This window comes from Hoplias malabaricus, chromosome 6 (assembly GCF_029633855.1).
Source record: "Hoplias malabaricus isolate fHopMal1 chromosome 6, fHopMal1.hap1, whole genome shotgun sequence".
Taxonomy (NCBI): domain Eukaryota; kingdom Metazoa; phylum Chordata; class Actinopteri; order Characiformes; family Erythrinidae; genus Hoplias; species Hoplias malabaricus.
The window spans coordinates 44,099,897-44,127,047 of NC_089805.1; the positions used below are offsets into that span (position 1 = coordinate 44,099,897).

Below are 27,151 nucleotides of genomic sequence, written 5' to 3' on the forward strand. Positions count from 1 at the left end.
TGAAGTCCACAAAATTCTGCTCAGATTCAGCTGTTATATACATTTCCTAAGAAAAGGTGAGTCATTTCTTGTTAGTGTCTGAACCCACACACACACACACAAAGCAGCTTTAAGAGTCATTCACACGGGGTGTACCTTAGAAATACACAATCATCTGAGCTTTGCCCTCAATTCAAAGAAAACATCCATGTGGCTTTTTTATATCTATACAAAATAAACTGTAGAAATAAGTTAAAGAAATCACTGCCACAAACTGTCTGCAAAAATCAGTCTTAGTCAGAACGTTACTAATAAAGTTAACCTTGTGCACAGTTCACAGACAGAGTAGAGCTTGGAGGGGAGGGGGTTAAGAAAATCAGTCCAGACAGAAAATGTGCTCAAATTATCACTCCCTCAATAACACTGTAGTCCCCATCACTCCAGACTTCTATGTTTTATTGCCATCCTTCTGTTGTTCATGATTTCCAGCAAAGGGGTCTTCCAGGAACGAGGGGTGTAGACTCTGTTTGAAAACTTTTCTCAGTTTCTTAGTGAAATATTTCTGAAGTTTCTTCACAGGCTTTTTCTCCTAATGTGAGAGAGAGAGCAAAACAGATGACACTTAAAACATTCCTCAGAATAAAACCAGCTGTGTGAATGCAGGGACACAATAAATGAATGAATGGGTCCATGACATGCATGTTCTACTCTTCTGAGAAGGCTCTGCCCTAGACCTTGTTGAACACTCCAGGTAGGATTTGATGGCAGTCACAAGATCATTAGCAGGTTGGCGTTGGAGGATTTATTCTGAATCACGTACACCGCTCAACCCAAAGCTCTATCACTCCAGATAACAACTCCACCAGTTCTGTGAGAGTTTATACCCCTGTAGCCGACATCTTTGGGATGAGGTGGATTTTGTGATTCAGAGCTGACTCTCCAGGGAAATCTTCCCAGAGGAGTAGAAATGAGTAAGCAGCAACTGTCCACAAACCTTTATAGAAATATATACCAACATATGGTGTTTGCCTTGATGATGGGGTAAAGGTAACTGCTGCATTAACTCAGCTATAAAGGCATAGAGGGTTTGGACAGTGTGATTTACCTTTGTGGAATTGCGCAGCATGTGGAGGAGCAGCCACACTTCTGAAACAAACTCTCCACACGACTGGTAGTCCGGGCCCAGCTTCTTCAGCAGCCGACTTCGGATTATGGTCATGTCGATGTAGCGGGGGGATTTAGAGGACGCCTAAGGATTTAAACAATAAAAACAGTCACATGATTTTTAATGTCCGTTATTTACTGCTGCACTTACATTGTAGATCATTGGTTGGTCAGTGGTGGGTCCTGAACTCCAGTGGGTTTGGGTCGTGTGGCCAAAAGTAAACCTACAAACCCATTTTCAAAACATGTTGGGACATTGTGCACAATGTAAATAAAACAAAATGTAATAATGTGTCAATCGTTTAAACCCTATATTTATAATTTAAAATGGATCACTTTGAAGTTCTCTGTAAGCGTTTGGGAATTGTTTTAGCTGCTCAACATCTCAGGGTTTCCAGAGTGCTTATTTCATAAAGCACCAATTCAGTGACAGATCTGGATTTATTTAGCTCTCAGACCCTTTCTTCTTTTTTTTGCTTTTGCAAGGCCCATGGGCCAAATGTGGCCAGCAAGAGCTTAAAAGATCTGATTGACTGCTATCTAGTGGCTTAATACCGTCGCTTCACGGGTAACAATCGGCATGAATTGTGGGAAATCGAGTTTATGGTCAATGCACTCTTTTAGACGTAATTATTAATTATTCCGCCACTAATTCTAAAGCCTGCATTGACCTTAAACTCCATTTCCCACAATGCATGCTGATTATGTTTCCCACCAAGTGACGGCATTTCACCACTAGATCCTCTATGATGTGATTTTTTTTTTTCAACAAGTGGAATTAAGAAATAGCTACAAATATTGATCCCAAAATGTCCAGGAAAAGAAAAATGTTCGCGAAAAATGAGATTGACACCCCAGCGTTACTGCAAGCTGAATACACTAAGTGAGTGGAGGAGGGGTGAACTTGACAGAAGAAAAGACAACTGAGGGCTGAACCCTGGGCTGACAAAGGCAAAAATCAGAAGTAGAAAAGTCTCCTAAGGCCTAGTACGCGAAAAAAAATTTTCTTTAGGAACTATGTTGCATCACGACCCTCTGCGTGCCTCTCTCTGCTATTAACAGACATATTTTATTCTTAAAACATTCTCAAAACTATTGAAAGTCACTGCGTGTAATATCTTTCTTTAAGGAACTTCACAAGGCTGATTCCATTCACCAACACTGAACAACTATGAGCATTTCACAGCAAACCACTCTCAATGACTCTGTGGACATCGTACCCATGTTTTTTTAAAATACAAAAATAGTTTATAAAACTCAGTGTTGCTCCCTTTTAAGTGAATTTATCGGTGTGGCTTGTGTAGTGGATCTGTATCTAATGCTTACCTTGACAGTCATGTAGAGCACAGAACTTCGTTTATTACAGCACAGAGACAGCAGCAGGTACTCGCACTTCTGTAAAACAGCAATCACACGAAGAATGCAAAAGCGTGCCATATATAAAATGACTTTAGACGATGTTCTGGGACACAGTTAAATTTAAGACCAGGTAAATGCCTATGGTTAGACTGAACAATGAAAATCAGACTCTGTGCAGCATCTTGCACAATTGGGATGTGGTACAAACACTGTATAATCACTGCTACTGCACATCTGAAATAGGTTTGACCATACTATAACACCAGAGCATGTCAAGTCCAGCACAAACTGGTCTGAAGGCTCATTTCCACTGGGGTATGTACACTGAGGGTCTAAACAAGGCTTGTGCACACAGATACGGAAGGTAAGTTCTCACTCTCTGATCTTGTGGACTAAGATGCTGAGGGTCTTCTGATTCAGCCTGAAGAGGTTCCTCCTCAGAAAGATCGTTGCACAGAGTACACTGCCACTGCTCCCCACTGTATAAATGTATATTAAAACACACACAATAAACAATATATACTCAACATTTATTTATACACCAGCATTCAAACAACTCGTATTAATCCCCAGTGGCCAGTAAAGTTAGACACAGCGAAGAAACTACACATGGATCTGAGGTCACCATGCCATATGCTGCATAGGAGTGTATAAAGCCCCCAGCATTCTGCATCCTGAGTAATGGAGCTGGACATATTATATTCAGAAAGGTTGGTCTAATATAAATGACCAGTACAGTATTACGCAGATTTCTGGACGTCCCTGGTCAGATTTCCTGGGTGACAATAAGTAACTCACTTCAATTTGAAAGCACTGAAATGTGTCATTTTATAAAGGACACTAGGACAAGCAACAGGAAGTAATTTTTCAAAGAGGACTGTGCCTGTGCACTGACGGCCACTCACCCCATTGCTGTGATCGGAGGGATGTGACAATCTCTGTGGAAAGCTCTCTGACAACTGCTGCACCTGAGCAGATTCTTTCCGATCCCGCAGGCAGCACAGCTCTCTTTCCTGTCCGCCTTACGGCCAGTGGGGCACGGAGCAGTGGACAGAGTGACGGGATCCAGTACCAGACCCTGTTACAAGAGGTTTCTATTAAAAATAGTATTCTTCTTACCAAGCACCAAACTAAACAGACACTTTCTCCTCCAACATATGTGGCATGAAAAAGTATTAAGGCAGGTTTTCCTCATTTGTTTATTCTATTCTACACAGCTGTGAGGAACTGATGGCAACCACAGGTGCCTCAGAGAGATCAGGTACTGACACGGTCCTTCCAGAAGTACTAAATGGAGCACCTTCCCTCAAAAGAAGGCAGTACCATTGCTTAGGACTTAGAACAAATAAACAAAGTGGAATTTGAGTTCCTAACTTGTGATTATTGATAGTCAGAAAACCTGTTATTTCTTACTAATTCAAGGAATAAGGTTGGTCCCCCCTTATTGAACTAAACTTGTCAACTTTAAACGGGCACTTTGGAAAGGACCATCCGCTCACTCCGTTATCTGTAGCTCATTTCACTGGCGCTTTTCCAACAATATGGGCATGTAAGGACACCAACGAAAGGTGTTCAAGAGCCTCTGTAACATGGAGGTAAACAGGGTAAGGACACTCACTTCGCCTGTTTTAGTCGGTGTTAGTTAACGTTAGCTTGACTCGCTAAACTCGGTGGCTCAGATTATACTCGGCTACGTAGCTGCATTACGGAGGTTTATAGTGTCGGATGAATTCGAGTTCGACTTCGATCACATTTACAAGAATAACGGTACCTCTACATTTGAGTTTAGCTTATTGCTAGGCTATTGTCATGAATAATGTTGGTTATTTAGCTAGATACTGTCATAACAGTCGGTCATAACGGTGTTTTACCGCAGCGTTGTTCAGCTGTTGTCCACCAGTGACTTCACGGTCGCGTTCAAGAATTTCCGTAGAGAGCTCGGGTTTTTCCGTCAATTTAATAAAATTGTCAGTTTTAAAGCAAATTAAGCTGCTATTTTCATTTTAATTCATACTTATATTTGTCAGTAACTACAATAATGTGGAATACTCATGGAGGTCCATTAAGTGGTGCATAGCCTTTAAAAGGAGGGAGGTCACGAGTAAAATCTGTATTTGCAAAAAAAATAAATATTTCAACAATTCTCTCATAAGGCTCTGTTAAATTTACATAAGCTCCTTCCACACATGCACATCAACCCAGAGATGTTCCTGACTTTATGAGCAGGGGCTGTATGTGAGAGTGCAAACACACAACATTTGTCCCAGACATTACTCAGACTTGATGCTGCTAGCTCAATAATGCCACAAGCCTCACAGAATTGACCATGGCGAGTACCTGTGTATCCTCACTGATTACACTCAGCTGGAAGCTATCGCTTTCCTTGTTCCACAGGAAACAGTACTTAAGAGCATCAGAAACAGCAGGACAACCAGGGAGGGACAAGCGGCTGACTGAAACTTTAGGCAGCCAATTCCTGCGGGAAGCAACAGGACATGGCAATATTAGTCATCAGTTATTATTTATTAGTCATTCTACAGATGAAATTGTGTGCTTCAGAAGTGGGAAGCAACTAAACACATAATACAATTATACTGCGTGTTGTTCCACTTTTGGCTGCTCCTGTAAGAGCGTGATGCCAGAGAGAAACACCCACCAAACCGGCAGATGATCCCACACCAGGCTTGATGCCAGATTCCCTTCCTGACACAAAACCCTGCATAGACAATTCACCTGAGGCAAGACTTGAACCCAGAACCTCATGAGCCCCAAGCTGTGAGGGAGGGCCATAATGTCACCTCAGTACAGCGGAACATCTGTTCACAAACATCTCCCTTTTTCAAACAAATCTGTTCAAACATTTCTTTGTTCAGAAAATATAAATAAAATACTATTTCAGCTGAACCTCTCCTTGGTTCATTAATATTTACTGGCATTTAACTACAACATGTGTGACTCCTGACTTCATCAGTTCCTGTGCTAAGTGGTTCTGAGAAGTTTACACTGACCCCAGTGCATTTACACAACGTTAAAGGGGCTTAAAAGAGATGATATTTTCATTTTCCATATTTTGGCAGTCACACAGCTCGAGGGACCTGTGTGTGTGGGGCCATGTGAAGGACTGGCGCCCCCTGCAGGGTGTATTCCTGCCTTGCGCACAGTGATTTCGGGTAGGCTACGGACCCACCGCAACCCTGAACTGGATAAGGGTTACAGACAATGAATGAATGAATGAGCTACTCTACCCCCTCTGATGTGTACATGACTTTAAAGTGGCATAAATACATCACATTATCAAAATATTAATCACCAAACATGTCATCATAATTACAACTCTTACCTTCCCAGTGATTCCAGGGCTACAAGATTACCTGAATATGAAAAGATTTAAAAGTTAATACTTGTGTACCTTCTTTTTAAAAAAGCAGACAAGCGCACGATGAAACACAGAGGGAAACTAACAGTAGACAACTATTTAACATTAAACAAAATATTCACAGATTAGCCACGACCTTAAACTGACCTTGTTTCCACACTCACTTTCCATTAATTCAGTTCCACTGACCACACTGGATCACTTTGTAGTTCCACAATTACAGACTGTAGTACATCTGTTGCTCTGCACTCCCTTAACATCACTACAGTGACACTGACGTGATGGTGGTGTTATTGTGTTTTGGCCAGGTACGAGTAGATCAGACACAGCAGTGCTTTTGGAGCCCTCAAACTGCTGGACTGAGAAGAGTCCTGTGTCCAACACAAACTGCGCAGTAACAGAGGAGGTGTCTTTGACTTTACATCTACAACATTGACCAACGAGGGAGGAGTGTCTCACAGAGTGGACACAGGGTTTAAAAACTCCAGCAGCACTGCTGTGTCTGATCCAGCACCACACACCACCACCATGTCAGTGTCACTGCAGCCCTGAGAATGATCCACCAACAAACCATACCTGCTCTGTGGGGGTCCTGAGCATTACACAACAGGGTGAAAGGAGGGGGATGACAAAGTATGTAGAGCAAACAAAGAGGTAGTGTTTATGACTGTATCTGTTCCTGACATTGATCACTGTCTCACCTTGAGCATCTCTGATTTTTGTAGCAGATGTCAGGTCATTCTTCACCTGTTGAGTGTGAGAGAGAGAGAGAGAGAGAGAGAGAGAGAGAGAGAGCGCAAGTTAAACATTAGCTGTAGCCATTTACCTTCAGAGGAAAGCTGATTTTCTGTGACCGAGAGCATTACCTGGGATGAGCTCGGTCTGATTTGTAGCTGTGCGTTGTCTTCTGTATCTTTGTGTGTCTTTGTGCTGTGGTCAGTGCTTTGTTCATCTTGGATGAGCTTAGAGGCTCTAGTGCTGGCTCTAGTTCTGAATCTTATATTCTGGAGGTTTAGATGATCTTCTGAGAGACTGCGGTTCTCTGGACTCTTTTTGGGTTGCTGGAGTGGGCTGCTGGAGTCTTTCTGTGGACTGATCACAATAACATCTTCAATATCTTGAGTTTGAAGAGGAGGCAGTTTAGCGTTGGCTTCAGAGAAAGTCATTCTCTTCACTTTATCTTTGTTCCTCTTGTCAACACTAGGGGGCGATCTGAGTGCCCCTTGCACAACTTTAAAAGGAGAACTTTCGGCGACTTGCTGATTTGGAAGCAACTCAGAAATACCGAGGGCATCATAGCTTCGGTGGTCAACAGCTGTCTTAGTATTGAGTGATTTATAGAACAGTGGGAATACAGCTGTTCCAGCTTCTGAACCTTGGGGTGAAGAACAAAGCTGCTTGATTTTTTTTTTATGCTTAACAGGTTTGACAGAAAGCTGGGAAGACTCCTTAGGAAGGTAGGGGTGGAACGAGGATGCCTTCTTCAGTTTGGGAAAGTTAGAGTATTTCTTATTCTGGAAAGAAGAAATGGGGAAGCTAAAGCGGGCAGGATCGCTAGAGGTCATAAACGAAAGGGCTCCGCTCGGGGAAGAGGATGGTGGAGTTGGCAGAGACGGGTTGATTGATGGAGGTGATGAAAGGCTTGGGGTGGAAAAGAGAGAGGGCTTTTCTAAAGTCACAGGTGATGCACTTGGGCTGTAGTTTTGAGATTGCTCCAGAGGTGGGTTTGTAACATTCTCAGAATACGGAATATCTTTGGCCATTATGCATCCTTGAAAAAAAAACAAAAAAAAAACAAACACAATGTATGCTATAAAAATACACTCAGCTTTGTGAGACTGTAATTCAGACTGTTGAGGGTTAAATGCAGAATCCTTACCAAAGGTTTGGAGCGTTTTTTTCACATAGTTCTCGTTGCTATGGAAGGATAACTCCATTGAAGTGGGATTGGGTGAAACCACTTGATCCAAGGTGCGCTGAAGCTGGCAGTGAAGCTGAGGGAAATCAGAGGAGGAGTAAAGAAACTGAGTAAGTGGGTGGAAAGGTCAAAACTCAATCAGGCTTAAGGCATTTTGAGAAGTCTATTAGTATAAAATCTCCATTCTTTTTGGTTCCAAGCCACACATTTAAAGTCAAAGGCATTTAAAGTAGTTGATAGTTACCTGTTTTTTGCAGGACAGCAGAACAGTGTGGTGTTGGGAAGCCATAACTTGATCTGTGACAATTAACACATGGTCCAGTTTCTCATCCAGTTTCTGGAGTAATGTCTTTCTATTAGAGAGTGTTTCCTTCTCGACTGCACACAGGTCCTGAAACAAGGCAAAGGGGGAATAAATTAATAAAGAATAAAAACAATGAAAACCAAGGACATATTTCAAATAACTGGCCTAAAATATAGAAATGTCTCACTAAAAATGTGAGAATACCTGAATATCGCTCTAATATAACCATACTGTACAAAACAGACACTATTTTGGAGTTGCCTCACAGGGGCCTGGTCCTGAGGTTCTCCTCAAACTGTGGCCACCACTTTGGAAACATGTAACTGCATAACACTGAGGTTACCGTTCACAAGACTGAAACCCGTGTTAAACAGCCCCATCCCTCCTCACCCCAAATTTACTGCACAACCCATGTTTATGTGAGAGCACAAAGACGAGGTTAAATGCAGCAAAACTGACACAATGAGTGCGAGGGAAAAGAGTACTGAGTAAAACGAGAAGAAGAAAGAGAACAGAGTGAAAACAGCTAAAAACCAGAGCTTCTGCTCCTCGCTCCTCACTGCTGTGCGCTCGGGGTCGGGGTGAACAGAGAGTGGCTCATTATCATTTAAAGGAACAGGTGCTGAAAAAGCAGGGGGAGAACACTGGTGTGGGGCCCAGACCATTCATAGAGAGGAACCATATGGAAAAACAAGTTCAACAATAACCAAACGTGGCTTAAACTGTTTACACTATAACACTAATATAAGAATGTGTGTGTGTGTGTGTGTGACTTACTTTTATCTCTTTGTTGAGTCTGGCTGCTTTCTTGACCATCACATTACAAAGTCTGACCACAGTCTCCTTCACCTCCAGCCTCACTCGCGTCTGGAGCTCCCCCAAGTGAGAAAGCCTGGGGCAGACGGAAATAACTAATTACAAAATACATAAATACTGCTGTCTGAAAAATAAAACCCTTCATATACCCCAGAGCAAGCATGAGCAGCTTTTTACATGTTTGTAAAACACTCTGGCCCAATCAGAGAAGCACAGGAGCGCAGAAGTAAGTCAGAGGTTATTTCTGGGCTTAGAGAACAACCTGAATTGCACAAGTGTTAAGAGAAATTAAACACATTTTTAAACAACCTTGTTTCCATATCCCTTAGATCCTTCTGAATGGCGAGTTTCTTCTGATGGGCCTCCTGAGCCAGAGTCTTGATCTGTTTCCTCTGCTGATCCACAGCATCATGAGCATACTGCAGCCTGAGCGAGAGATGGCAGCTTTGAAATTACTCAAAAAAAAATAATACTTGTATATGTGGCTTACATTTGTTTTAGACACTGGTTATTAGCAGTGAATAAAGGCTACAGGTGCCAAGTAGATATGAAAGGGAATTTGGAATTTTATATAACAGTTAAACCGACTAAAGTGATCACTGTCAGTTGTTTTACTGTGGTATAACTGTGCTGAAAAGTTCAAAAGCTTCTTGATATAGATATATATATATATATATATATATATATATATAAAATAAAATCTAAATGTTTAAACTAAAACAGACTGTGGTCCTGTTTCTCCTGTTTGCCTTCTGTAAAAGTCCTATTATTGTTACTGGGGTAATATTATTTTACGATCATGTTCAGGATGAATACACACAGGATAAGAAATCTCTGTGAAATTAAAATGAATGGGAATGGTTATTCAAATCACTCATCTCTATCACACAGTGTGGATCAGACACAGCTGTGTTTCTAGAGTATTTACTGTGACCACTGTTCTGAGAACAGCCCACCAACCAAAACCAGCCTCCCTCAACTGCCTTATCTTCTAGTTCTTCAAAGTAGATAAGGGGCGTGAATTTATTAATCCTTCACACATTTATCATTTATAACTGATATTTTAAACAGCTTAATTGTAACTTAGAAAGTAGGACACATTCATAACACGTCTGTAGACAGCTATTGTGCCCTAAAACTTCTATAGCTGGGTTTCGCGGAAATGCGTTTGTTACAGAGACAGAACTGAGGTGCCTTTTTAAAAGGCATGTTTATTTCAAACAGCTCATAGAGCACAAAGGAAAATGTGCTTGAATGATTTAAGGTGGAACATAATGTTGCCACAGATAGAGAAGGTAGAATGTATTTTAGAATTTTACTCTCAGTTTAAGGTGGAACAGAGCACTGCATCATTTAATGCGGAATGATCCCGAGAGTTCTAGTAATTTTAGTAACAATTTTAATGTGGTTCACCATCAAACCGGTAGCTGATTAATTTCTAGTTCTAAGAGGGAATTAAATAAAAAAAATTCGGCTATGCACTTTCTTGACAGAATGTAATAATTTGACAAAATAAATAAATAATGTGAAATACCAATGATCGGGGGAATGGGAGGATTTGCAGATTTTGCAGAGCAGCTGATCACAGGTCAGACAGTAGACGTTAACTGGATTCTTCTTGTGGATCGGACAAAACACTGGCCTTTGACAGTCTACACAAACACGACAAACCAGACATTTTTTGATAAATATATATATATATACACAGACACATTCATATTTAGCAGAAATATATTATTTAACGCATTATTACTTATATGTATGTTACACAAATAATAATTGAAAAAAAAAAGATCTAATAATAAAAAAAGGGGGGAAAAAAATGGTCCAAAAGTAAAAACTTAAAAACGAACATGACACAGCTTCACAGAAGGTGAGTCCAAGTGAACTGTGGTGCATTGGGAAAAAACCTGGAGTGATGGCGTGGACAAAGTGTTCTCGCGCAAGTTTGACTCTCTTATGAGCTGCAACACATTCAGTGCACAAGCTCTCCTGACACTGGACACACCAGCTGGTCCCTAAGGAGTCCTCACAGCCCTGACACTGAGGAAACACACACACACACGAAAATCAATTCATCTTTACATCTGAGAGTGCATGGTATAATAAACAAGTAAATAAACACTCATTTATCTTTATGTAAAGCTTCTTCTTTCATGTTTAAAATCTAAACATTCATAAAGTGTGTAACACATACACATTTCATTCAAAGTCATTCTGGAACATTTATATTCACATTAATATATTCATTAATTATAATTCATCCTAAATAAAGTTGGATTTTCACACAATGTGTCTGTCGCACAGAGCTGCAGTGTTTAAATGAAGATACTGGGTTTTAATGACTTGATTAATGACTGACTGATTAGGACTGAACTCACCTTAAGACTTTCTTTGGAGTCAAAAGAGAGTGTGGTGAACAGTAGGTTACTGCTGACATCTTCGAGCCCATACTGCTCCTGACAAACTGGACACTCTGAGGTAAGAGAACTCGGATTAAAATTTATAATAACAATAACAACAACAACACTGCTGATAAACGAATATGGGATGAAAACTTCCTGCAGTTGTAAATAGTGATCGACCGATACATCGGCTGGCAGTTTTTTGGCATTTTTTATATAATCGGCATCGACCAATATATTAGTGCAAGAGGCTGATATTTACACAATTCACACAGGCAACGCTGTGGGCAGTTGTAACACTAGAAACCCAGTGTTATTTAGTCTCTTATTTCACTCATTGGTTGGTGGCGCCTATTAAAATAAATAAATAAATAAATAAATCACAAATTGTTATATCCATCAGTATATCTCAAGTACTACAGGTCCAAAGTTGACAGTTAATCCACCAAATTAAAGCTTAAAGTCATTGATTTTCATTGATTTAATCATTTTAAATATAATCTCACTTGATAAATAAGTATTTTTGCTGTTACTGGAAATTGTTATGAAAAAATATTAGTGACAGTACAGATTTTTAGATTTCTGACGGCGCCATATTTGAGTCAATGTGTACATATCATACACCAATCGAACGGTCAGACTCTAGGTTGCTTCGCTCTACAGCCAATCAGAGTGCAGCTCTCGCCCTTTAACACGCCAGTCATTTAAAGGAACAGTGTACTCGGTGAGAAACAAGTGTAAACATCAGAAATAAACACCTTCTGTTTCCTGCTGGGTCAAGTACAAATTACAACACAAGGACAAGGAACTGAAACACTGTTGGCGCTGATATGAAGCTGAATACATGAATCTTTGGTTTGACAACATCGAGAGCACGAACCTTTAATTTGAGATGTGAGGGAAAGGCAGTCTTTACACAGCGAGTGCAGACACGGTAAAAGCTGAGGGTCTGTAGCTGAATATAAAGCCACACCACACAATCCACAGTTTCCAAAGCTCTTCATCATCCAAGAAGATGATCTCTCCATTGTTTATTCATCGGTCCAAAGGCACTGGCGGAAAGAAACAAGGAGAATAGAAATAAGAGCCACGCAGTCATTAAACAACATCCACGAGCAAAAGTGGCCAAGGATCATCCACCATTTCTTCTGCAATGAAGGGAATTAATCAGGAGTTTGTTCCTCTGGGCTTCAATAGCAGCTTCCACTTTTCGAGGAAATTTGTTACACACACACACAACACCCCCCCCCCCTATGGCCAGTCAGCAGACACAAACCCCAAGTCGTGGGCAGTCATCTCAGCACCCAGGGAGCAGCTGGGGGTTAAGTGCTTCAAGATTAAAAGGCCTGTTCCTTCATTCATCATTTATTGCCTGTCCATGGAATCAAATCAGTGATATTTCAGCCCCAAGCTCACTTCATTATCCTTCAGCTGTTGGACTAATAGTTATAGAAGTGGGCTTGGGGCTGGAATAGTGCTGCTTTTAACTTCTCAACCGGCAGAGACATCGGGACAGAGGAGCAAAGGAACAGCACTGTCTCCTCCCTCAAGATCCACAGCTGAGGTCCCCTAGAGAAAGGTGTCTAATCCCCATTTCCATGGAGACTGTGCAATGGCAAAAAAAGGAGCAGGAGAAACATGATCCACATTTTCAGGTCAGTGCTGCACCCTGAGAACAATCCTATAGTTTAATAATCTTAGTGGACTCTGTTTTATGAGTAGAAAATATAATAAATATTTCTAGACATTTTTTAATTATTATTATTCAAAGCATATGAAATGCACAGGTGGCACCCTTTCATTCAGGAGCTGCAGTTCACGACATGGCCGCCAGATGTGCCAAGTTGAAGAGTTGAGGAGTTATGGGCATTTAATTGATACATTACAAAACAGTTCAGCGCTTTGTCCCTCACTAGTCAGAGCAGAGGACCAACAATTGTCCAACAACAATATCCCTCCGCCAATGGCAAGCCGTTTGAACATTAAAGAGTGTGACTGGATTTACATTACAGACATCTGCAATTCATTTATAACTAGACAAAAAGATTTCTCTAATTATATTTAGACGAAATAACACAGAGATGTCTTTAATTACATTTTGACAAGTGTAAATGACGTCAAATTTACCACTGAGTTAAATGGAAGCTCCAATTCAAGATTTCTGAAATTAATTACTGTCCACCTTTAACTGACATTTCAGAGATCTACAGTTAAATTACGACTAGTCAAAGTTAGAGGTCTGCCTAGTCATTTAAGTTAAAGATTTCTTAAATTCCCTCCTTATTAGAGACACCTTAAATAGATTTTAAGATATTTGAAACTAAATTGTAGATGTTTGTAATTAATTTCTAGACATTCAATGAAAGTAATGACTAGTCGAAACTAAGTTAGAAATGTCCAGAAGTGTATTTTTGACTAGTCACAATTCCTTTTAAGATCTCTTGAAATAAAACACAGATATCTTGAACTAACTCGCCTTTTGTATATCTGATATCTTAAATGATAATTCTGACTAGTCCGGATGTGACTGTAGATTTCTTAAATTATTATTATCTATTATTAGTCAAAACACAGCTGATTTACACAGTACATTTCCACGCCATGTAAATGTTGCCAAGTCACTTATAAATATTGATAATTGTGGGCTGGTTTTTTTTTTTAAGCTCATCTCTAAAGTGTAGTTACCTTTTTGGGGCTTGCTCCAAAATAACTTTTGTGAGGTTTTCTGGCTTGTTAAGGTTAAATCTTCCAGTTTCTTTCCCTACGTTGTGTTTCTTTTTTCTGTATTTCCCCTCTGTAAATGAATAAAACTAACAAACATTTCTTGTTGATGGAGTGTCTGTTGGCTCTATTAGTTTTGATGTGTGTGGGGAAGGGTAAAAAGGAAAACGCAACCTGCAACTAATGTGTGTTTACATATTTATGACTTTACAGAAAAATAACCCCAAAATCTGTTAAAATGAACACACCTGGAAACCGTGGCAGCACACGGGGGACTAATGCATGCAGTGATGTCTTTCTGACTAATCTAATCTAATTTGAGATACCTTTAATAATAATAATAATTCAGGATTTTTGACTCAACTGACTGACATCTTTAGAGATAATATAATTGTAGATATCTTAAATTACTGTTGTTACTAGTCAGATTGTAAATGCAGATCTTAAACTGTCATTCTGACTAGTCATAGCTCTGTTGCAGATACCCTGTATTTAATTAAAGATAGTCAGACGAAAGCTATTTGAATGTTAAAACGGCTCACCATGTCACAGCCCGCCCCCAACTGTACACTTCAGGACAAGGGCATTTACCTAAATCGAGAAATCCTACTTCGCGAAAAACATCTCCCCCATTTTCAGATTTAATCTTTGGCGGGAAGGTGGCGTCACTATAAAGCGACACGACGATTGGTGGAGGAACAGTGGCAGGGGCGGAGCGTGTAACGCGTCACAGTCAACCACTGACAAAAAAAGGAAAAACGTTGAGAAATCCTTGAACTAAGATTTATTTATTATTTTTTTATAATAAATGTATACATTTATTTATAAATATATAATTTATATTATTATTAATCTATTTACGAAGAGAAATTTTAAAATGTGTTATTAAAAAAAAGAAAAATAATTATAATTTGAGAATAAAAAATATTTCCAAAATTAAGGCATTTTTTTCAAGAATTAAAATAAATATTTGGAAAATAATTATTTAAAAATACTTTAAAATGTTTGGAAATGTGGAAAGTGACGTCTTGATGAAGTTATGTAAGTTAGTACTGTTATTTTCTCGGGATAAAAATGCCACTATATTCTTGAAACTTTACCGCTTACTCCCGAAATACTGCTACTTTCTTTCTCGTGTAAATAAGGTTTTGACTTTATGAAAAGTGTGGCTCGCTTTCGGCGACGTGAAGACTATCTGCGGTTAAAACCTGAAACGAAGAGTTACCTCAGCGGGAGTCTATGGTTCTCCGAGTGCGGGAGACGCCTGTGGTGTGTTTATCCTCAGAACAGCGAGCAGACGGTTAAAACCCGAGGCTCCGGGTCCAAAGTTAAACTCTATCTCTTTTAAACCCAGAGAAATTCAGCTCCAGTCTCGTCCACCCTGCGCGCAGCCATGTTGCTCTTACGTCATAAGCCATTTCTCTCAACTAGGGCGTGAGTGGGCGGGGCGAGTAAGAAGATCACCTGTCAATCATCTTCAACCGCAGCCAACCAAATACGGGAAACACTTTGAACTGAGCCATGAATAAAATCAGAAAATCTCTTATATCATTTCATTTTCCTTCGAAAGAGAATAACAGAGAAGGGGAGACACACACACACATCTGTTGGCTGATTCTGCCAACAATGCCTTTTATTACTTCATTTGAATTCTTCAGATGTCTGGTTCCTATCAGCAGCACTTTTAACAGTTCTAATGTTTTCAAAACAAATTTCTTTAGAATTAAGCATTTCACACCAAATCATTCTCAAAGAGGGCGTTTAAATCTGAGAGATTTTATCGGAGGTGGAGGTTTTGAAAAACGTATTTCCCTTTTAAGGACGAGCAAAGGCCAGTAAATGGAACATCTGAACAAAACTGGGTTTGAAATGTGTTTAATGGCTCAAGTGTTGAGTAGAAAATCATCATGAGTTTGTTCTAATATTGTTCATCGTCAGAGGTGACCCCTGTAGAAACGGTCGGCTACACTGATTCACCCTTAACAGAATTGTTCAGTCTATAAATTCACTGCTGAGCTGCAGCTGAAACCCTTCGAGATGTTCCTTCAGTTTCTGCCTCACGTCTCCAGTCACCACTGCAGCTCTCAGATGTGAGGGAGGGCCGTTCTGAGTGTCCCTTAACCTGCTGTTTCTGAGCTCAAGGAGGTCACTCTCAACACTGAAGCTATCCCCTTCGTCACTGGCTCCCTGGAAGCCTTCCTCTGTGACCAGTATTGAATGCGCGTCGGTACTCTGGAAAACAGCATCCATCCTTTCTCTGGATTCAGTGGAAACTGGCACAAGAAGCACATGGCTGTCTGCACTTTCCTGCAGCAGGTAGATGTGATTTTCTTCTGGGTCGCTTTGCGTAGCGCTCCCCTTCTTGGTGCTCATGTCTGGAAGCAGTAGCCCAGGCTGGAGGCCCACACTGGGCTGCAAAAGATGAAGCTGCTGCAGCTGGAGGGATGATGGAGTCTCCTGTAGTGTGACTGTGGGCTGTGTAGGGGTGGGTAGTGTGTGCATGTGCAGGAGAGCCAGCTGCTGTAATGGCTTTCCACAGAGCTCCAGAGGAGGCTCTCCGTCTATGTTCTGCTGCTGGGGAGGAGAATCTGTGGAAAGGGGCTTTGTTTGGTCCTCGCTCGCATCGCTTTCACAGTAATAGAAGTAATAGTCCTTTGGCTCCGCAGCGGGAGCAGGATTATTCTTCATGTTCTCCGCTTTTTGACCTGCAAATACGCTAGGGATTGTCCCTTTAACTTGTTTCCCTTCTTGAACATTCTTCGGTTTGGAACTGCCTTGGATTTGAGACTTTCTCCTATCCCTGACCTCCTTAGATTCCTCGTCTTCTCGTCCTCGTCCACAATAAAAGCAGCATCCTTCCTCTTCTTCTACAGCGACTCTCTCCTTAGCCGTGGCAGCTGGCCTTCTCCAACATTCATCAGTGAAGAGCTCCATGTCTTCACTTGCTCCCTCCATCTCACTTTCTTCCAGCACTTCAGGAGTCCCACTTCTTTCTGCTCTTGGAGCTTTTCTGCTCTGAGGAGCCGAGGAGCTCAGCCTAGTGCAGTCTCCTTGACCCTCCTTCTTTCTCCCCGTGTCTTGAGTTCGTGATAAAGTGCTCTTCAACCTGTTTTCTCGGAGGCGCAGCAGAGTGAGCCGGAGGCGGTTTTCTCGGCGACGAGCTGCACTGAGCAAACGCAGAGCTTTCTCCAAGTTGTCGATGGCTTTATCGTAACGTTTACGCCACACTAGGGGGCAGAGCTGAGCGTAGCTGTGCTCTTTGGCCAGATAGAATCCGGGAGGTGGGGGGAGACGTCTCATATAACAGGACGGAGACGTTGGGTTGGGTGTGAGGTCGTCTGTAACATTCTGTGATTTGTTATTAGTTTGAACATCTTCAGGCAAAGATGGAGGATTTTGTTCATCTCTGTGCTCCTCACTGACTCTCTTGGAGTTCTCAGCTTCATCTCCGTCAGTCACATTCTCCACTGAAGCCTCAGAGAATGGACGTTCTTTACTCTCCTGTCCCTCATCTTCAGCATTCTTCTTCATCCTGAAGAAAAAGGTATTCACATGTTTATCAACAACCTGCACTGGGGCGAATGTCACTTTATTCATTCATTCATTCATTCATTCACTGGAACCGCTTCATTGGTCACGGACAAGGTTGGTCTGGAGTCATTGGGCACACAGAAGTGGTCAGTCAATCACAGGGCATCAAACACTCACCAAGTTACTCACTCACACACACAGCTGTGTACAATTTCACACACTTACATCTGGAAACAGTTTGACACACTCACACCTGTGGACAGTTTCACACACTCAACCAGTCACTCACACACTCACCTAGTCACTCACACACTCACATCTGTGGACAGTTTCACACACTCACCCAGTCACTCACACCTGTGGACAGTGTCACACACTCACTCAGTCACTCACACACTCACACCTGTGGACAGTGTCACACACTCACTCAGTCACACCTGTGGACAGTTTCACACACTCACGAAGTCACTCACACACTCACATCTGTGGACAGTTTCACACACTCACCCAGTCACTCACACACTCACACCTGTGGACAGTTTCACACACTCACCCAGTCACTCACACACTCACATCTGTGGACAGTTTCACACACTCACCCAGTCACTCACACACTTCAATCTGTGGACAGTTTCACACACTCACCCAGTCACTCACACCTTTGGACAGTGTCACACACTCACCCAGTCATTCACACACTCACACCTGTGGACAGTTTCACACACTCACCCAGTCACTCACACCTGTGGACAGTGTCACACACTCACCCAGTCACTCACACACTCACACCTGTGGACAGTGTCACACACTCACCCAGTCACTCACACACTCACACCTTTGGACAATTTCACACACTCACCCAGTCACTCAGACACTCACACCTGTGGACAGTGTCACAAGCTACTACTTCAAGTGTAACCACTTGTAATTTGACTTTGAAGTGAAAAGTACCTCATCAGTCTTTCCACATTTCGAGGTCTGCCTCTTCCTCTGGTGGTCTTTCCTCGTTGGTTAGAAGGGGTTTCCACCACTGTGGGCACTGCATCGTCTTTGAGGCGGCGATAACCACTGGAAGAAAGAGAGAAAGGTTAATATCAGCATCTTCAGGTTTAGAGATAAACTACAATAAATAAATAAATACATACTCCAGCTTTCAGATACTGGGATGTCTGGCCTACTGTGACCAACCCTTATAAAAACTGTCATGTCAAAACTAAAGAAAGGAAACAACAGTCTGATGCGTGAACAAGACGTAAACAAAGTCACTGAGATGGGTTTGGTGTGAAAGATGCCATTCTAGAGAAACTTGTGGACTTAGAAATGTTCACTAAGCTGCTGAATAAAAAAGTCTTTAAACCCCCTTATAATAAGCTACTTAACAAAAAAGGTTGGGTTTAGCCCAATGCTGATGTTAGTTTTTATGCTTTTTCTGAAATGGGATGTTGTCTTATTTATAAAACACATTCACAGTGGAGATGCCTTGTTCTGTATTTTATATTGTATTTTTATATTCCACCGTCATTGTTCCACAGAAAGCTTGTTTGACTAGTGGTCATCACTGATGATGGTGGAGTAAATAAAATATTTGCTTGAACATAAGGAGACACCTGGTCCTATTTGCCACCGCTTTAAAGAATTCAGAGGTTTCATCTGTGTCTACAATCATTTTGAAGCAGTATCTTATGACCAGTGGATATTCCCTTGTTCGGCACGTGATGATGAAAGATTACAGTAAGAACAAAGCAGTCAATAAAAGTTGCCAGAGTTTGTAAATGAAACAGAGGTCTTTGCATGTATTATGCGTGCTTGCATCTGCAAACACATAAGCCTTCAGTTTTATTTTATTTGAATGATTCTGTTTGAAATCACACCAATCCCACTGTAAATACCCACCTGACTCCAGAGAGTTCAAAGCTGTCGGGGGTGAAATGTTTAGAACAAAAATAGATGTAATCACTCTGAGGGTCCCACTGCCCTTTTCCCTCGGGACCTTTACGATGAGAATTCAGAATCCAGGACGCACGCCGAGGATTGCCCCTCTTAGGCAACCTGAACAAAAAAATGTGACACATTCATTTATTCATCATCTATTACCACTTATCCAGGTCAGGGTCGCGGTGGGTCCGGACCCTACACAGAATCACTGGAGGGGGCACCAGTCCTTCACAGGGTAACACACACTCACACATTCACTCACAGTTATGGACACTTTTGAGTCGCCAATCCACCTACCAATGTGTGTTTTTGGACCATGGGAGGAACCGGAGCACCCAGAGGAAACCCACGCAGACACAGGGAGAACACACCACACTTCTCACAGACAGTCACCCAGAGGAAACCCACACAGACACAGGGAGAACACACCACACTCTTCACAGACAGTCACCCGGAGGAAACCCACGCAGACACAGAGAGAACACACCACACTCCTCACAGACAGTCACCCGGAGGAAACCCACGCAGACACAGGGAGAACACACCACACTCCTCACAGACAGTCACCCGGAGGAAACCCACGCAGACACAGAGAGAACACACCACACTCCTCACAGACAGTCACCCGGAGGAAACCCACGCAGACACAGAGAGAACACACCACACTCGTCACAGACAGTCACCCGGAGGAAACCCACGCAGACACAGGGAGAACACACCACACTCCTCACAGACAGTCACCCGGAGCAGGGCTCGAACCCACAACACTGCTGTGTGACTGTGCCGACCTAATATTACATCATTACTCTTTATTACTTACAAAATAAATCAGTCCATCATTCAGAATTGGCAGTTTCATTGCTCTAGAAGTCGAAGTGCAGGTGTGACAATATTTAAAGAAATGTTAAACTAAGCATGACTTAGCATCAGGTGGTCAGCAGAATATCATATAATTAAAGTGCATTTTCTAGTCATTTGAACCATACACAGTGAAACGAAACAATGTCTCTCAAAGACTAGTGTTATATGTGATGTGATATGGTGATATTGTGGGGTGTGGAATTGTAATTTAAGTCCTGACTGAGTATGTTGTTGTCAGCGGAACTTCTCAGAACATCCAATTATTTGTTGTTGTGTGTAGTGTCACTGTGTGTGTGGTGTTGTTTGTGTGTAGGGTGATAGTGTGTGTATGTGTTGTTACTGTGTAGTGTGACTGTGTGTGTGGTGTTACTGTATGTAGTTTGACTGTGTGTGTGTGGTGTTACTGTGTGTAGTGTGACTGTATGTGATGTAATGGTGTGTGTAGTGTTACTGTGTGTAGTGGGACTGTGTGTTTGTGGTGTTACTGTGTGTAGTGTGATGGGTGTGTGGTGTTACTGTGTGTAGTGTGATGGGTGTGTGGTGTTACTGTGTTTAGTGTGACTGTATGTGTGATGTAACGGTGTGTGTAGTGGGACTGTGTGTGTGTGGTGTTGCTGTGTGTGGTGTGACTGTATGTGTGATGTAACGGTGTGTGTAGTGTGATGGGTGTGTGGTGTTACTGTGTTTAGTGTGACTGTATGTGTGATGTAACGGTGTGTGTAGTGGGACTGTGTGTGTGTGGTGTTGCTGTGTGTGGTGTGACTGTATGTGTGATGTAACGGTGTGTGTAGTGTTACTGTGTGTAGTGGGACTGTGTGTGTGTGGTGTTGCTGTGTGTGGTGTTACTGTGTGTAGTGTGATGGGTGTGTGGTGTTACTGTATGTAGTGTGACTGTATGTGTGATGTAACGGTGTGTGTGATGTAACGGTGTGTGTAGTGTTACTGTGTGTGTGTGGTGTTGCTGTGTGTGGTGTTACTGTGTGTAGTGTGACTGTATGTGTGATGTAACGGTGTGTGTAGTGTTGGTGTGTGGTGTTACTGTGCGTTCTGTTACTGTGTGTGTGGTGTTTGATTCCAGGGCTCACCTGTGGAAAGTGAGACCAGATTTCCGAGCGTCTCTGGTGTCACGAGAGTTGCAGCCAGCGGCAGAGCAATGTCTGGGCATCTGGAGAAAACATATTCACTCAGAATTTAGTTTATCAGTTAAAACCATGTAATTTATAATGAATAAGTTTATTCAATGCTGTCCAAAACCCTGCTGAAGAATCACATGGGAAGAGCACATCAAACCCCTCACAGCCAGTGACTCAGGGCGAGGATAAAGCCCTGAGCTGTGAGACAGAGACACCACACCGTCGTCTTTTATTATTTACTTCATATATTATGTGATTTTCTTTAGTTCAGTCCTTTTTAAAACAGTAAAAGACTGTGTATTTTTGTTGTTAAATGTCATATGGGTATTACTCATAAACACCGATTCCATGTATGTGAACCATGAAGTGATTCTGATTCGGATTCTGGATGCGCTTGTATGCGTAATTGCTGCGCATTATTGATGCTGTTTAGGGTGAAGATTTCTCCACTTATTTGTATAAATAATAAGCCCCTGAAGTCGTATCTATTCACAGTAACCCGTCCCCATTTATTAAGATGCCAGTAAGACACTATTAATGTTTTACAGACCCTTAAATCCAAAGGAGAATACAGTTTATTTCTATTTAATTAATTCACTTAGCTCTTCGGCTAATGCAGGGGATCTGTTGCTTAAACGCGGGTTTACTGGTGTGTTTTACTTACTTTTAACGCTCCTGTATCAAACATATGGTCTTTTTAAGACGAGTATATCTGTAAAATGTCAGTCTTGCTATGATTTTAGATGCATTTTGGACTCACCACTGAACCTTTCGACCTCACGAAGATGGCGTCCTTCTCCCTCCGTGAACTCTGCGCAGGCGTGTTAGTGCCGAGCTCAGTTAAAAAAATAATAATAATAAATAAAATAAATATATATATATATATTAGATATTTATTTGTTATGCTGCATTATACACATTCATTATAAGGCTTTTAAACTTTTTTTTATTAATAATAATAATAATAATAATAATAATAATAATAATAATAATAATTATAATAATAATAATTGCCCTGCAAAGGATTGGGTGAGTTCCTGCCTTGTGCCTAGTGATTCCAGGTAGGCTAGTGTAAGTGACCCTAACTGGGTAAACGCTTACAGACAATAAATGTATAGATTAATTAATAATAATATTTATTATTATTATTATTATTATTATTATTATTATTATTATTCATTCATTCATTATCTGTAAGCAATGCTGCAGCACGCCTGGTCTTCAACCAACCAAAAAAAGCACATGTCATTAGTTGAGCTGCATTGGATACCCTTAGCTTCTCAGAACATCCAATTATTTGTTGTTGTGTGTAGTGTGACTGTGTGTAATGTGACTGTGTGCAGTGTTGCTGTGTGTAGGCTGATGGTATGTGTGCCCTGCTTTGTTCCCATTGATTCTGTTTAAGCTTCAAAACTTTGGCAGCTCTCAGGATGAAGAATTCAACTTTTATACTGTTGTTAATAATAATAATAATAATAATAATAATAATAATAATAATAATAATGGTGGCACGGTGGTGCAGCAGGTAGTGTCACAGTCACACAGCTCCAGGGACCTGGAGGTTGTGGGTTCGAGTCCCGCTCCGGCTGACTGTCTGTGAGGAGTTTGGTGTGTTCTCCCTGTGTCTGTGTGGGTTTCCTCTGGGTGACTGTCTGTGAGGAGTGTGGTGTGTTCTCCCTATGTCTGTGTGGGTTTCCTCCGGGTGACTGTCTATGAGGAGTGTGGTGTGTTCTCCCTGTGTCTGTGTGGGTTTCCTCCAGGTGACTGTCTGTGAGGAGTGTGGAGTGTTCTCCCTGTGTCTGTGTGGGTTTCCTCCGGGTGACTGTCTGTGAGGAGTGTGGTGTGTTCTCCCTGTGTCTGCGTGGGTTTCCTCCGGGTGCTCCAGTTTCCTCCCGCGGTCCAAAAACACACGTTGGTAGGTGGATTGGCAACTCAAAAGTGTCCGTAGGTGCGAGTGCGTGAGTGAATGTGTGTGTGTGTCGCACTGTGAAGGACTGTCGCCCCCTCCAGGGTGTGTTCCTGCCTTGCTCCCAGTGATTCCTGGTATGCTCAGGACCCACTGTGACCCTGAATTGGATAAGGGTTACAGACAATGAATGAATGAATTATATGAAATGGAGGTCATGAGAAATTAGAAAAAAATTTAGTGAGGTATCTTTCTGTGGCACACCCTGGTCATGGAGCTCATCGTCAGAGGTCATCACACACTCACCAGGGATTACCCAAGCCATGTGAACAAAGGGTGATCCATGTGAAGCTTATACTGGACTCCACAGAGATATGGTCAGAAATGGCCCAGCCCTGGTGCCAGTGTTAAAAGCTGCCTCCTTGTAGCACCAGAGTTTTGCTCTGATTTTGGGTCACAGTTGATATGAAAGGGCTATAACCAGTGAGGGCAACATACTGCGTCCGGTCGGATAGGTAGGCCTTGAACAAGTCAAGGGCTGTGCCGAGAATACCCAGCTTGCTCAGTATCAGAGCGCCATAACACTGAAAACATGGCTCCTTAACACATTCTGCTGTTTATCAGCCACAACATTAAAAACTGTTTTTTATTGTTTTCCACTGCTTAACTGTGTTTGGTAAGTAATCCCTACGACTCATGGCCATTTGTGTAAACAATTTAACATGCTTCCTGTTCAGAATCAACATTCAGTTTTCAAAATGTATCCCAGACCCTCAGTAACGCAGTGACACTGACGTGGTACAAGTGAATCAGACACAGCACTGCTGCTGAAGTTTTTATGCATTGTCAGCTCTATTAGACACCTGCCGTGTTATTCCACCCTACAGAGCTAAAGTCTCTCTCTCTCTCTCTCTCTCTCTCTCTCTCTCTTTGTGTGTGTGTGTGTGTGAGAGAGAGAGAGACTCAGTGCAATGATGGGGCCTCAATCTGGAATTGGTTCTTGGGCAAATTTGAAGAAAGTTGTATGGACAGCTCTTTTTTTCCCCAAAATCTTTGATGCGAACAAATTAGGAACAGATCTATAATTAGACGGTACGTTAGGATGAAGGTATGTTTTCTTGGTTTCTTAACTGCTACTTTTAACAGACCCAGTTTAAATTAAATCACGATTGAAGGTGGAACCCTAGCTCTTTTAGTGCTGAACGTTGTCTAAAGGTATAGCTGACTATAAACGACTTTGTCAGTTTTACACGGAATATTGCGTATGTTCAGTGATATTTCTCAAAGTTAACAGCGAGGAAGCTCCTCTGCCTTCATTGCTATGCTGTCAGTCATTAGACCACGCCCCTCTCCACTGATGTCCCGCCTCCCACGGTAGATCAGGGCCAAAACTCTGAAACTGAATAAAAAAGGATCTGAGACTGAAAAAAAACCTATGAAACTAAAAAAAATAAGATCTGAGCCTGAAAACATAAAATCTGCAAATGAAAATATAAGACTTCAAATATCAAAATATGTAGAAAAATGAAAATAAATAATTTATTTAAAATAAATATTGAATCAAAATTTTATTTAATCTGAAAAAAAACCATCCTACACTTATTTTGATTTTGAAATCGTATTTTCAAAGTTCAATCTTAAGCTCTGAATTTTCAGTTTCAATTTTTTTAAATGAACAAAATTTTGACCCTAATATCGCTCCATAGATAAGCGCTTACACACCACGAATGAGTGATGAATGAATAAATGTTTTGTTGTTTTTTTCTTTCTTTCTTTTTTTTAACCTGGCCTTGACATTATTAGGGTGCCTTTTGTTTGATTCCTTTCTTTTCTTTGACACTAACTCAGTGTCTTTTTAGGACTTTATTCAATCTGGGTGAAAATGTGTGAGGTTGATGGATGTTTGTACTATTTATTATATTAAAATATCTCTCTATGTTGAAAAGAGCACACTGTGTATTTTGTAAATGCATTTTGTAGCTGCTAGTGGTTTTCCTCTGAACTTCTGAAAATTACCTCATGTTTCTTTCCAAACTTCAAGGTCTACCTCTTCCTCTGGTGGCCTTTCCTTATTGGTCAGATGGGGCTTCAACTGATGTGGGAAAAATAAATGCTATGAGATACAGAGTAAAGAAGAAAAGTAAAATCAGCATCTTCATGCTCAGAGTCACACTGACCAGTAAGAACATAAATAAATACATGTTCACTCTCAGAAAAAATTAATTAGGGAACATGATTGTACCTTATTCTATTATAATTGTGGATTTTAAAAATGATTTAGATTTCATGCGCCTCATTTAATCTCCAGGACTTTGTTTCCTTTCATTTTACAAAGTTGTATAATGAAATCTTTCAAATATGCACATCTCCTTCTGGAGAAGGGAATGTAATATTCCTTTAGGGAACGCAACTGGACTTTAAACCTAGTGCTGTACCTTATTCAAGATGGCAGCGCGAATGTCGCAGAGGCTCTGTGCTCTCGGTTTGAATGCCCGGAGTATCAACTCCATTTCATTGTATTGATGCCACAGTTGTACAATGACAATAAAGTTCTCTAATCTCTAATTTAATTTAAAGGTACATTTACATTGTTTGAACATTTAGGAAAAAAATTTTCCCTGAGTAAAAATAATCATCATTTTTATCTGTTTCCTGAACAAAATACTCCTGTGTTCAGTTACTCAAAGGACAGTCATACCTTGATAAATCCTCAAAAAAAAAGGTAAAAATCAAACTACGTTTAGCAACACAGTAGATTTTCAATGTATTTAGAAATGGATGGTTAAAACTTTTCATTGCGTGTTTTGGTGTGAAATGTGTGGTTCTAGAGGAACACCTTCACAGAGGCAGTGAATGGAAACATTAATTAATTCATTCATTCATTCATTATCTGTAACCCTTATCCAATTCAGGGTCGCGGTGGGTTCAGAGCCTACCTGGAATCATTGGGCGCAAGGCGGGAATACACCCTGGAGGGGGCGCCAGTCCTTCACAGGGCAACACACACACATTCACTCACACACTCACACCTACGGACACTTTTGAGTCGCCAATCCACCTACCAACGTGTGTTTTGGACTGTGAGAGGAAACCGGAGCACCCAGAGGAAACCCACACGGACACGGGGAGAACACACCAACTCCTCACGGACAGTCACCCGGAGGAAACCCACACGGACACGGGGAGAACACACCAACTCCTCACAGACAGTCACCCAGAGCAGGAATTGAACCCACAACCTCCAGGTCCCTGGAGCTGTGTGACTGCGACACCTACCTGCTGCGCTGAATAAAAACAGAATCCTGAAAAAAATAATGCTTGTATATATTATTACTATTCTTCATACTAATGTCATTCATGAAATATTTACAGATACGCTGCCTGATGTTGGGGAAGTTGTTTCAGTTTTGAAATATGACTTGTGTTCTTTATTAAACATATGTTAACATTGGAGAGGCAAACAGCCCACAACATAATATTTTAGTATCTTTCACTAAGTTCCATCGCCACATAATCAACCCTTTAAACTGGTGGATGTCACTGCTGGTGGAGGAGGGGAAATACAATGGCTTTATTGTGGAAATTAAGATGCCCCATTCTCTACCAATATTTTGTTCAATTATACCCTTCTGCGAATATATTTTAAGTTATTATGATGACAGTGTGCTGGTTTATCCTTTCATTCATTCATTCATTCATTCATTACCTGTAAGTGCTTAACTAGTTCAGGGTCACGGTGGGTC

The 27,151-nt window shown here is 41.3% G+C and overlaps 3 protein-coding genes across 6 annotated transcripts in view; all 3 read right to left on the minus strand.

Annotated features, from left to right (window-relative positions):
- Positions 1-27,151, minus strand: part of LOC136699820 (protein S100-A4-like) — a 222,058-nt gene that overhangs the window by 180,666 nt on the left and 14,241 nt on the right. The gene's annotated exons all lie outside the window — the stretch shown is intronic.
- On the minus strand, positions 11-15,442 carry LOC136699771 (transcription intermediary factor 1-beta-like). Of its 3 annotated transcripts, none has more exons than XM_066674741.1 (18): positions 15,268-15,442; positions 12,202-12,373; positions 11,298-11,392; positions 10,827-10,959; positions 10,451-10,568; positions 9,226-9,342; positions 8,878-8,992; positions 8,041-8,187; positions 7,758-7,872; positions 6,745-7,649; positions 6,580-6,625; positions 5,843-5,873; positions 4,840-4,978; positions 3,408-3,580; positions 2,879-2,981; positions 2,470-2,538; positions 1,085-1,228; positions 11-568 (listed from the first exon to the last, which is right to left on the minus strand). In XM_066674741.1, exons 2-18 carry the CDS (start codon positions 12,347-12,349, stop codon positions 428-430), a joined length of 2,739 nt encoding a protein of 912 aa, XP_066530838.1. In that variant the 5' UTR covers positions 12,350-12,373; positions 15,268-15,442; the 3' UTR covers positions 11-427. The 3 variants fall into 3 exon arrangements, with proteins under 3 accessions (XP_066530838.1, XP_066530839.1, XP_066530840.1); XM_066674742.1 differs by lacking the exon at positions 15,268-15,442 and adding an exon at positions 14,585-14,674; XM_066674743.1 differs by lacking the exon at positions 15,268-15,442 and adding an exon at positions 14,634-14,655.
- thap7 (THAP domain containing 7) lies at positions 15,680-22,306 on the minus strand. Of its 2 annotated transcripts, none has more exons than XM_066674825.1 (5): positions 22,263-22,306; positions 21,455-21,534; positions 19,467-19,622; positions 18,525-18,641; positions 15,680-17,574 (listed from the first exon to the last, which is right to left on the minus strand). In XM_066674825.1, the coding sequence occupies exons 2-5, from the start codon at positions 21,532-21,534 to the stop codon at positions 16,035-16,037; spliced, it is 1,893 nt and encodes a 630-aa protein (XP_066530922.1). In that variant the 5' UTR covers positions 22,263-22,306; the 3' UTR covers positions 15,680-16,034. The 2 variants fall into 2 exon arrangements, with proteins under 2 accessions (XP_066530922.1, XP_066530920.1); XM_066674823.1 differs by lacking the exon at positions 22,263-22,306 and adding an exon at positions 22,167-22,218.

What these genes read in the sequence shown, in the direction of transcription:
- LOC136699771 (XM_066674741.1), bottom strand. Translation starts at nt 12,349, where the DNA reads ATGGAGAGATCATCTTCTTGGATGATGAAGAGCTTTGGAAACTGTGGA. An exon ending in TGCTGTCCTGCAAAAAACAG is followed by an intron (nt 7,873 to 8,040) that starts GTAACTATCAAC and finishes GATTTCCCTCAG; the next exon opens with CTTCACTGCCAGCTTCAGCG. An exon ending in TGCTCTACATGACTGTCAAG is followed by an intron (nt 1,229 to 2,469) that starts GTAAGCATTAGA and finishes TTAAATCCTTAG; the next exon opens with GCGTCCTCTAAATCCCCCCG.
- thap7 (XM_066674823.1), bottom strand. Translation starts at nt 22,190, where the DNA reads ATGTTTGATACAGGAGCGTTAAAA. An exon ending in TTGATACAGGAGCGTTAAAA is followed by an intron (nt 21,535 to 22,166) that starts GTAAGTAAAACA and finishes TGTTTTCTCCAG; the next exon opens with ATGCCCAGACATTGCTCTGC. An exon ending in AATGTGGAAAGACTGATGAG is followed by an intron (nt 17,575 to 18,524) that starts GTACTTTTCACT and finishes CTTTTTCTTCAG; the next exon opens with GATGAAGAAGAATGCTGAAG.